The 11,797-nt window shown below is 45.9% G+C and overlaps 1 protein-coding gene across 1 annotated transcript; it reads right to left on the reverse strand.

Moving 5' to 3' along the window:
• Positions 1 to 561: 561 nt before the first annotated feature.
• On the reverse strand, positions 562 to 6,622 carry LOC109766664 (DUF724 domain-containing protein 6). The gene is made up of 6 exons (XM_020325433.4): positions 6,030 to 6,622; positions 3,394 to 3,852; positions 2,106 to 2,732; positions 1,952 to 2,003; positions 1,781 to 1,879; positions 562 to 1,670 (listed from the first exon to the last, which is right to left on the reverse strand). Exons 1-6 carry the CDS (start codon positions 6,528 to 6,530, stop codon positions 943 to 945), a joined length of 2,466 nt encoding a protein of 821 aa, XP_020181022.1. The 5' UTR covers positions 6,531 to 6,622; the 3' UTR covers positions 562 to 942.
• Between the last annotated feature and the right edge of the window lie 5,175 nt (positions 6,623 to 11,797).

Here is an 11,797-nt window from a genome sequence, read left to right on the forward strand (position 1 = left end):
CCTCACGGATCAGACGGAGGAAGAAGGAGACAAGGCCTGTCATCTCACCGGCGGCGAGTACTTCCTCTCTTCTCCTTTCTCTGTTGCCTTTCGCTCTCGTTGGCTGTTCTACGTGCGTGATAACGTGTTTTGAATCAGAATGATCGAATAGATTGATCGATGGTTACAGGCCCCCTTTTATATGTCCCGAAGAGACACGACGATCCCTCGAGGAGGCGTCGGTTCCAGGAGATCGAAGGGAGACGTCGGTTGCGGGACAAACCGCAACAACGGTTTGGGCAAGGGGAGATTTTCCCCTAATTACAGAATTATTTTTAACAAGAATCAATGCTTCGCCTGTCTGTCCTTTTTTTGAATGAATACGGTGCGGAAATACAGCTAAGGGCGTGCATCCCCACGCGACTGGACGACATAGATATAGGGATCAGCTGAGCCCGGGCTCAGTAACTGATATTCGCACTAACTTTTGCTTTCCAAGTCTGATTTCTTTTTCAGACATCACGAAGTCATTGGCTCATTGCCATATTCTCGAAATAGGCTTCTTCCGAATGAAACAGAGAGTACCTACAAAGTGCTGCGAGCTTGATTACTGAACACACAGAATACATCACTGACCTCCAGGTTCAACTTACATGCATTTTACAGAGGGCTGTAGCATACCCGAGTAACAACATATACATGATCCCGTACACAAAAGACTCACCCCAGTCCGGCGAACTCCAGGATAGCATTGCGAACTATCTACACAACATCTATTTTACAGAGGACTGCAACATATCAGAGTAACAACATGTACAGCCCATACACAAAAGACTCGCCCTCGGCACGGCGAACTCTAGGATAGCATTACGAACTATCTACACAACATCTAGCAGGGCGCTCTCCACCACCTACCACTGATAACTAATTTTCAAGAACGTGCTGACTTGCTCACCTCCAAACTCACCGTGGCACGGCGATGGTGATGGATAGACACGATCTCTTAAGCTTGTTCGCTTCTGTCTTGAGCCTTGAGATCTCCATAGCATTGTTCATCTTCTGCGTGATGGCAGACCGCATGACGTTGCGCATGAGATATGCATGTAGATCGTGATGATGGACAGCCATAGCCAGCGACCGAACTTGCTTGCCAAGTTCTCGGTCCTTGGTTTCTTTGTGAGCAATCTTCTCCTCCAGATTTCTCATGGAATCCTGTAGTTCAACGCAACTATTTTTTGCGTGGAGTAAAGTTTCCACGCGTGATCTCAGGTCCTTGACATCAAAACCATCTGCCTCAAGCAAAGCAAGGCCCGTCATCTTCTGCTCGAGTAGTCTACTATCGTCCAGAGCATTCAGCCTGTTTATGCTTTCTGCTAAAATAGCAAAAGAGAACATCAAACCTAATGCCAGTCCTTGACAGACCTCTTGACCATGCTGCTCGAACTGATGGAAATTTGGTCGCTGTGGTGCTTTCCTGAATATTTCCAGTCCCTCAAGGTGTGCCCACATTGGGGAGGTCTTCACAAATGGAAGATGCTGGCTTGCCAAGGGTTCTGAAATCCGGCCATTCGTGTCCATGATACTCTCATGCACAGCTGCTGATTCCGACAACAAGGGACAGCAAGAATCATGTGCTTCACCTGTGTAGCCCCCTTGCTCAAGATCATCCCTTCCATTACCTGCTTGTGAACCTGGAAATGGAAGTATCATGGTACAAGTACTAGTAATAACATAGTGAAAGTGTAGTGGACTTTGCTGTAATCAGCGCACATTCCTAACTTTTAGGAATCAGAAGGCATACCTCCGATGTCCTTTCGTGATGTCGGGTCAATACAACTCAGCTCATCCATTTCTGGAAGTGTTTCACACCCAGCAGTCAAATCATTAGGCAGTTCAGCCACTGCAAGAAATTTGCTAGTTAGTATTTGCAGTGTATGTTGTACCAATATACGTTGAACAGCCTGAAACTTACTGTCTTCCTCAGTAGCTTTAGCAGGAGCAGCTATCCCTTTCATTGGCTGCATCTAGTATTTACAAATGTAAAGGAAAATTAAGAACAAATGGTATTTCGAATGATGTTAGGACTGGTAGATAATTAAGGGGGTGTATTAAAAGTAACAACTCACAGTTTCATGGTTCTCCCCTAGAGCCACTGCTGTTTGAGAAGAAACACATTTCTCCATTTGCCTGGACAGTTCAGTCCCAGTTCCAACAGTTGATTGCTTACCCTGACCGCTTAATACATTTTTTGACCCTTCAATGATGCGAAAATCTGAGCCAAGTGATCGCGTTCCTAATAGTGGGCCCTGTGGGACAGGTCTTGGTTCACCAAAACCTCCAAATAGAGAAGCCTGAATCTGTTGACTTTGTGCCATAGAGGGTACAATAATCATCTGAGAAGATGATTGTTCAAGATGACAGCTTGGAGGAAGTGTAGATGAACTCAGAGAGCCAAATGCCGCCATTTGTGGCAGTGAAGGAAGGGACAACCCAGACCTCAATGCCAATGCTGCATTTCCTTGCTTATGAATAATTTCATTGTTTACATTACGAATGGACAAAACAGGAGAAATTTGTTCTGATGTCACATCTTCATCCTTCAACTTTTTGTCACGACGAGAACCAGGTTTATTACTGACTTTATCCGAGCCATCATAGAAGGCGGGAATTGGCCTTTTTCGAGAAGTTAATCGAGGACCATTACAAGGTTTCTGGAATGGATGCATCTCATGGACATAAGTTTGGAGCAAAGGCTAGCACACAGGGAAAAAATAACACACATCAGTACACTATACCATAATCTACAGTCTTCAAGTGCAGATTTGAGGTAACATTGAATAACATCATTGCTGTTTGGAACCTAGAGCAGGGATAATATTCCAACTACGAATAAATTAACTTGCATATTCCTAATTCATTTGCAGTCGCTTCTTGTTTCAAGTGCAGATATGTTTGCCTAAACATACAAGATGCAGATATGGCTATCATAACAGGACTATGTCTAATTGTCTATCAATTAACTAGGCTTAACGGATTAAAGAACCAACAGATGGGAAGTGTTATTAGCCCTGATCCAAATGGTGCAAAATCAAGGTGGGCTAAATGATTTGCAGAAAAAAAAGGTTGGCTAAGTGAATAACATGTTGCAATAATAGTGACTGATAAGAGGAGCCAAAGAAAGGTAATACTGACAGATTTCTTTGAAATCTGAATGACAAAAACTAAGTATAACATAGTTGCTGCAGTCAACTATAGTTTGTTTGAGGCCACCTGCTCCTTCATCAAATACACACTTAAAAAAGGCTATGAAATGCATGCAATGACAGAACTAAATAGCATTATATTTTCTATCAAAGAAGAAAATACTAGAAAAGAATGACAGAAGACAAAATACGGAATATGCACTATGTGTACCTTTTTCAAGCAGCGTACCCATTTTTTACCGTCCCAGTCAAACCGTGGCCGTAGCTGCGTACTTTCCACCGTCAGAACATCCACAGGTTCCACGTCATCCATGTCTGTCTTGGGATTCTTCAAGTTCACTACATACTTCTTGTTGATTTCAGAACCTAAAACCTTCACAATAATAGTAGGCTGCCAGCCACCTTCATGAAGGACCTCAACATGAGATGCAGGAGAAAATCTGTACCTAGAATCCATATTGGTGATGTCGCGTGATGGCCGAATATATTGTGAATCCAGAATCTCAGTGGCCGATTCATCATCCTTCCCAATATGCATGTACTGTACTAGAAAATGTGTAGCGCCAATCACTTTAAGAACAGTAGCTGGATTCCAGGATCCACTGAAGTTTCTTGCAAAATGACTCACTTCAACTTGATTCCCCTCGCTGAACAAAGGACTTCCCTTGCCCTGTACACAACGAGAGTATTAAACACTTAATTTCCTTCCTTATCATTATCAAGAAAACAATTCCTTCTTTAACAGATGTTGAAAGAGAAATTCAGCTCTTCCCCACGTATAATCCTTCTTTAATGTCAGTTACCATGAAAGTTCTCCACACATGCACATTTCAAATGCCAATTTTGAGGACCATGATATTTCAAATATCCCAGTAAGACATATTCTAGGGATTCATCCTAGAGCCACTTCTAAAATTCAGTTTATAAGCTCGCATACGCCGTCGCACCAACCGGAATATAAATTCAATACGAGTGCATCTATTCTGAAAACCCTCAATTTGTTAAATTGCACTGCATGTGCGGAAAATCAATATTGAGGCAATGAGCGTTTTTGGCCCTTAAAGTTCTTAAACTTGCATCAACTATTCTGACAAGTCTGGGTAGTGTAAGCATAAGCCATTTTAAGTGAGCCTAATATAATAGTGATGTAGATGTACTTAGCTAGACTGCATTGTGACCACGATCATGGATCAGTATGCGGATGCGACCAAGATCAAGTCTTCTCACCTGGATCTTGATGCTATGGAATGGGAGTAAATAGCATAAAACTACCACAATTCGCGTTAGGGTTCCAAAAAACTACCACAATTTTGTTTGTGACTGATAACTACCAGAGTCGGCGTCGACTGTTTCAAAAAACCCAAAACGCCCGTGGCTAAGAAATTAAACCAGTTTATGACAAGTCGGGCCCGCACCTAAACGAACCGTTTGTTTGACCGTTCCTTTGACCGTTAACTGACATGTGGGGCCCACATGTCAGTTATCTCTTCCTCCTCCTCCTCCTTCTCTCCCTTATCTCTCTCTCTCTCTCTGCCAGCCGGCAAGGAGCAGCAGGCGCGGCCGGCAAGGACTCCACCTGGACCGAGCCCGTCGCCCACCTGGAGGAGCCCCGCCTCCGCGCCGACGCCGGCGCCACCACCTTGAGCCGGCGCCGCCATGGACCACCACCTCGAGGCCGGCGCCGAGGTCGGCCACACCGCCACCATGAAAAGGTGCACGGGCCCGACGAGCCCCGTCTTCCCGCCGAGGCCGGCCACACCGCCACCACCTCGAGCCGGCGCCGCCATCGACCGGCCTGTCGAGCTTCTCCACCGCCTACCACGCAGCTGCCCACGACCTGGCCGCTGACGCGTCGAGCTGCTCCACCGCGGGCCACGTTGCTTCCCGCGACCTGCCACCGCCGAGCCGCCGGCGCCTTGAGCTGCTCCACCGCGACCTGGAAGCCGCAGAGCCGCCGGCGCCATTCCTCATGGCGATGCGGCTTCTCTCAGGGACCCGATTGCTTTTTTTAACTTATAGGGACCCAATTGCTTTTTCAAAAAACTTACAGGGACTATTCTGTAAAACAATTGCCATATATTTTGAGATATTTTTATTGGAGTGTAAGAGACACTGACATGTGAGCCCCACATGTCAGTTAACGGTCAAACAAACGGTTTGTTTAGGTGCGGGCCCGGCCTGTCATAATCGCGATAAAGTGCAAAGCAGTCGGCGATTTGGGGTTTTTGAAACAGCCGGCGCCGATTCTGGTAGTTATCAGTCACAAACAAATTTGTGGTAGTTTTTCGGAACCCTAACGCGAATTGTGGTAGTTTTATGCTATTTACTCTATGGAATGGCCTTGTCCGAATAAAATAGCATAGTCCAAAATGAAGACAAATATCCAACTCAAAATAAAATAAAAATGAAGACAAATAAATGAAAACATATACTCGCTTTAAGTCTCTTATTTCCGCGACAAATTTAAGTCTGTACAGTTCACAATACAAGTCGCCAAGTTGCTTTATTTATTTGCACGTAACTTTAATTTTTAAAGTTTTAGAAAATAGTTAAACCCATTCAAGAGAGTTTAGATAATTTAAAGGACGATTATTCATGTTTTAAATTTGATAAACAAAATGTTGCATGCAACAATCCATTAGGGGGGTAACCACAAAAGCAAAGAAAACAATGCATTCGGATTTGAGGAGAGAGGCGCAGTATATATACTCCAAGCACCTGAATAGCAAAATACTAAAGTGAAATGTTTCTATCCATAATCAACAATCTTAATCCAACAGATGGACCCAAAGATTGTATAACAGAGGTCAGAGCCTCAGAGGGAGACTCATCCAGCACACCACTTACCACCTCTGCAGCCGGGACCCACCGCCCACCCTGGAACACGCGGTGCGGCCGCAGATCCGTCTCCTCGAACTGCAGCGTCTCCCGCAACGTGGGGAACGTGACCCTGTACGCCCTCCGCCGGCGATCTCCCGTCACCGTTGGCGGGACAACGGCGGCGACTACGCCAGCCCACCACCCGTCGCTGTGGAACGCCTCCACCATCTCGTGAATCACGAACTCCCTTTCCTCGGGCGGTGGCCGCGGCCGCACGTTGGCGGCGGCCGCGGTCTCCCTGAGCGGCTCAGCCTCCTCGCCCAGGAGCGTGGAGTAGGCCACCGTGTAGCGCCCGTGGCCGCCGTCGGAGAGCAGGTGACTGGTGACGGTGGCCTCGTAGAAGGAGCCGGCGAAGCCGGGGTCGTCTCTGCGCACCTCCACCGCCGCGCCGATCGGCATCATGAACGCCTCGTCCTCCGACGACTCGACGGGCTTCGGAGGGCGCCTCTTGGGACGGCCGCGCCCCATGGGAGCTAGCGAGCTGCTTTGGAGCTCGTGGGTTCTTGGGAGTGCGACGGTCTGAGGGAGGGAGAAGGGTGGCGGAGGCGACGATGGGGGAGGGTGCGGTGCCTTTTGTGCTGGGTGGTGAGAGCGACACGACTTCCGTGGTGTGGTGTGCGGATGGAACAGTTGTGCGACTGACGCGTGGCGACTCTGGCGGGGCGACGGGAAGTACTCGACTAGTCGGGAGAGCCAGGTGCCTGTTGTAACAAAAATGCTAGACTTACAAATCAATACGGGGCTTTACATACTACTCCCTCCGTTCCTAAATATAAGTCTTTTTAGACATTTCACTAGATGACTACATACGGAGCAAAATGAGTGAATCTAAACTCTAAAATATGTTTATATACATCCGTATGTAGTTCCTAGTGAAACCTCTAAAAAGACTTATATTTAGGAACAGAGGGAGTATTTTCATCTACCAATCATAAACTTGTCCCCTAATTTAAAAAAAAAACTTGCCCCCTTGATTTTCAGGGGGTGGGCCGGCTCCATCAACTATTAACCAATCACAAACACACAAGTTAATCCCTCCTGTAAAACCTTGTAAGTTACTGTACATGTAGCATTGCCGCTGTGGTAAATGTCATCGAAATGCCGCTTTCCTCTTTCGTGTCCTGCTCCAACTAGGTGCGGTGAACCAATTAATAAAAATGACCTAAAGACGTAACAAATCCACGAAATAAACTGTGAATGAAACTATTTCACCTGGTTAACATTTTTTGATAGTGCCCAACTCATCAGCGCTATACTACACATCATAGCGCCCGTCTGACACGTTTACAAGGCTAGCCAATGGGGTTAAGAGGGCCCTACCCTGATTAAGCAGTGCCTCCGTTCTAGGCACTACAGTACACGGTGTAGCGTCTACAACTTAGGCGCTATCATGCCACTTAGTGACCGGCGCGAGCCGCCCTTCCCCATCCCATACATTCCTTCTAGAAAGAGAAAAGGCCGGCCGCGCTTTCTCCCTCTCCCCCTCTCAATACCCCCTTCAAATCTCACAGATCTGAAAATTTTCTTCATGGATTTGTGCCCCAATCTCTCCCAGAAGGTACTCTCCTCTAATCCCCCCTTTTCATCCAAAAAATCCTTCGCATTGTTCATGTTAGAGTGTTCTCGGGATTCATCACAAAACAAAAGTGTAAGTGCATCTAGTGCCACCCCTAGTTGGTTTTAGAGTATTGACGACAAACTTGGTTGAGGGACTGATGTGTTTGTGAGAATTGCAGGATAACACAGGTAGTAGTCCCACATTGATTCGGTTTACCTACCAGAGATGACCCCTAAAAATGTGTGAAGACATTGAAGACAATGGTGGTTTGTGAAGATATTCACAACGAAGATTATGACTTGAGAAGACATTCACGTGAAGACTATGGAGTGCAAAGACATAGTTGTTTTGTAGTTTTGTTTTGTTCTTTGTTGAGTCATAGGAACCACCGCACTGTTAAGTGGGGTCCAAGTGAACAAAGTCAGAGTGACTGATGTGATGCTCAACCAAATCTTATGTCTTCGAGCGAAGACAATGAGAGCAAATCTTATCCTGAGCTGGATAAGTCAGCTTTACTTGTAGCCCAAGTCAAGCTGCCGCGTGTGTTTGAAATCTGACCGTTGGACACGTGTCAGTTCCTTAGTGACCCAGGGTCATTTCGGACAAATCAGGTCGGATTGCCTCCTGGCTATAAATAGCCCATCCCCTACACCATAAATTGGTGGCTGCTCAGAGTTAGTGCACGGCTTCGTTTGAGAGCAACCCACCTCCGAAGCATTTGAGAGAGAGAGATCCTTGTGAGGACAAAGCCAAAACACCCAGAGCCAAAGAGTGTTAGGCATCACTGAAGTCTTTCTGTCCGCGTGATCTGAAGACTTGTTACACTTGAGGATTGTGAATCCTCCAGCCGGTTAGGCGTCACGTTCTAAGCATCCAAGAGTCATTGTGGATTGCCGGTGAACGAAGTCTGTGAAGGTTTGGAAGTCTACCTTGAAGACTTACCCGAGTGATTGGGCGAGGACTAAGTGTTCTTAGCTCAAGGGGAATAAGGTGAAGACGCGGTCTTCTGAGTTAAATCTCAACCTCCCTAACCAGACGTACAGTTGCCACAGCAACTGGTCCAACAAATCCTTGTCCTCTCCAAGCAACTGGTTCATCTCATACCTCTCTTTAATTACAGTTTGTCTTCATGAAGTCATTGCCTGCTTGCATGATCTGATTGACTTCACTATGTGAAGATTGTTGCTGGTTGGCTTCATACTATCTTCCATCCTGATCCATACTACCTAGCTGCTAATAGTCTTCGTGCTTTCACTTCATTGCTTACTTGACTATGGCTTGTCTAGTGTAGTCTACCTTTCGCTGCATATCAATAGGTTCATTTCTACTGTTTGTCTTCAAATCCCCCGTGTTTTGAAGACTTTCATAAAATCGCCTATTCACCCTCCCTCTAGTCGATAACTAGCTCTTTCAATTGGTATCAGAGCAAGGTGCTCCCTTGTTCTGTGTGATTCAGTTTACGACCTGGAGTTTTAGCTATGTCGACTGCAGGGATAATCAAAGTCTCTGCTGCGTGCCCTGTCTTCGATGGCACGATTACCCCTACTGGAAGAATAAGATGCGTATGCATCTTGAAGCCATTGATGTCGACCTCTGGTATGTCGTCAAGAACGGCGTTCCTAAGGCCGGTAAAGATGTCACTCCTGCTGATGTTAAGAGGTTCATTCAACTGGATTCGACTGCCACGAACATCATCTGTGGTCATCTGACCAAAGGACAGTATGGCCGTGTGAGTGCTCTGGAAACTGCGAAGCTAGTCTGGGACTGGCTCTCCAAGGTCAACGAAGGCTTCTCAACCCAGAGAGACTCAAGGATCAGTGTTCTTCGCAACCTATTCAACCGCTTCAAGAGAAATGACAATGAGAATGTCCAGCTCACATTTGATCGCATCACTGATATCACAAATGAGCTTCACGCACTCGGCGCCACAGAGATCACCAAGCATGAAATTGTTAAGACACTCTTGAGATCGCTTGACAACTCATTTGATACCCTGACCCTGATGATTCAAGAACGCCCTGACTTCAAGACTCTCGATCTGTCTGACATACTTGAGAGGCTCAACACACATGAGTTCCAGTTATCTGAGAAAAGAGATATCTATGGTCCCAACTATGGCTGTACTCGCGCTTTGAAGGCAAAGGTTGTTTCCTCATTTGAAGAAGAATCTGACTGTAGTTCCAAGGATCCTGAAGACATTGGAAAGGAGCTTGCTATGCTTGTGAAGAAGTTCCAGAAGTTCACCAAGAAGAAAGGCTTCGGAAAGTCTTCAAGATCCAGCTCTAGAAATGATGAAGCTTCCACATGTGATCACAAGAAGAGAACATGCCACAAGTGCAAGAAACCTGATCATTACATCTCTGAGTGTCCATAGTGGGACAATGAGACCAAGAAGAAGAAGAAGAAGAGCAAGGAATATGATTCTAATGACAACAAGAAGAAGAAATCCTCAAAGTCTTTGTCAAGGTCTTCATCACACAAGAAGAGCTCATCTGGCAAGGCTCGTGCTTTTGTTGGCAAGGAGATGGATTCAGAGGAGGAGTCTGCTTCTGAGGAGGCAGAGGTGGAGTCTGAGGAGGAGTCCGATTCAGGCGTGGCCAACTTGGCTCTGGCTACTACCTATGTTGCCAAGTCCATCTTCAACTCTGAAGACAATGGATCCGTCACCAACGCCGATGCTGATGATAAGGACGACTCTGCTCCCACCTACTGCTTCATGGCACGCCGTGCCAAGGTAAACTCACGCGATGCTTACTTTCAAACATCAAGTGAAGATGACTCTGAATGTGAATCTAAACCTAGCTACAGAACACTTGCTAAAATTGCAACTGAACAACAGAATGCCATGGAACATATTCAAAAATTGCTAGACAAAAGCGATGACCTGTGGAAGCGGAAATGACCCGATCTCAGTCCTTAATTGAAGACATAAAAATCTCCATGTTAAGTACGAGGAACTTGAAAGTCGTCATGAAACGCTCTCAACAACTCATGAAAGCTTTCCTACGATTATCTTCAAAGGAAGCAAGAACTTGAGAACTTGAGAGCGGCTCATGAAGATCATCAAAAAGAGAATGAGTCACTTCGCGCTCAACAGATCAATTCCGCTCACGAAGGATTTGAACCACCATGTCTAAAATGTCTTGAGCATGATAACGCTGTCTTTATTGCTGAATGTTCTACTGCTGCTACCCATGCAATATCTTCAACTGTTAATGTGGTAACTAACCCCTCTACTGAGGATACCACTACTATTGCTGATGAGAACGCCAAGTTGAAGACATTGCTTGAGACATGAATGTACAAAAGTCTCAAAGGGCATCAGACACTATGCGATGTCCTAAAAAAGCAGATTCTGAACCGAAACCCTAGGAAAGAGGGTGTTGGGTTCGAGAGGAAAATGAATGTTGATGGTTCTTACTGGAAGCCTGAGTAGTATCCCAAAACCACATGGGTTGCTGCAAAGGGACCTTTAGTGGATCCATCTACCTTATCTGGCTTCACTTGTGCTAACCCGATTATCATTGATGAATCCTTTGATGCAAACTATAAACTATTTAAGGATCAGAATGGTGTAGTGTTTGCCAGGTATATTGGTACTAACTGCAGGAATGGCCACCTATGAAGAAGATCTGGGTGCCCAAAAGTTGTCTTGAGAATCTTCCTGTGAATGTCATCATGACACCACCTGGGAAGAAGACAAACCCCAGACCAAAGGCTTCATGTGGACCGAAGGCTTCATATAGACAGAGGACTCACCAGAGTCACCCCAACGCCAATGTTTTGCAGAGAAACCATACTCAGACTTGTGAATATGAGCGTGTTTCTTCAAACCGCTATGTTCATAAGACCAAGAACTATTCTGCTTATTCTTATGAGTATTATTCACCTCCTGTGTAACACCCCGGATGTAACTTTCCATATTTGTAACTCCGACTCTTGCCATTTTCGGCTATGTGTTATGATATTCCCTTCGTGGTCGGGTTTTGTTTTTCGTTTTGCATTTTGTTCATGTCATGTATCTCATATCATGTCATCATGTGCATTGCATTTGCATACGAGTCCGTCTCATGCATCCGAGCATTTTCCCCATTGTCCATTTTGCAATCCGGCACTCCCACGCGCACCGGCGCGTCCCTCTTGTTTCTTTTTCGTGAGCGGGTGTTAAACGTTCTCG

Source organism: Aegilops tauschii, chromosome 6 (genome assembly GCF_002575655.3).
Source record: "Aegilops tauschii subsp. strangulata cultivar AL8/78 chromosome 6, Aet v6.0, whole genome shotgun sequence".
Classification (NCBI taxonomy): domain Eukaryota; kingdom Viridiplantae; phylum Streptophyta; class Magnoliopsida; order Poales; family Poaceae; genus Aegilops; species Aegilops tauschii.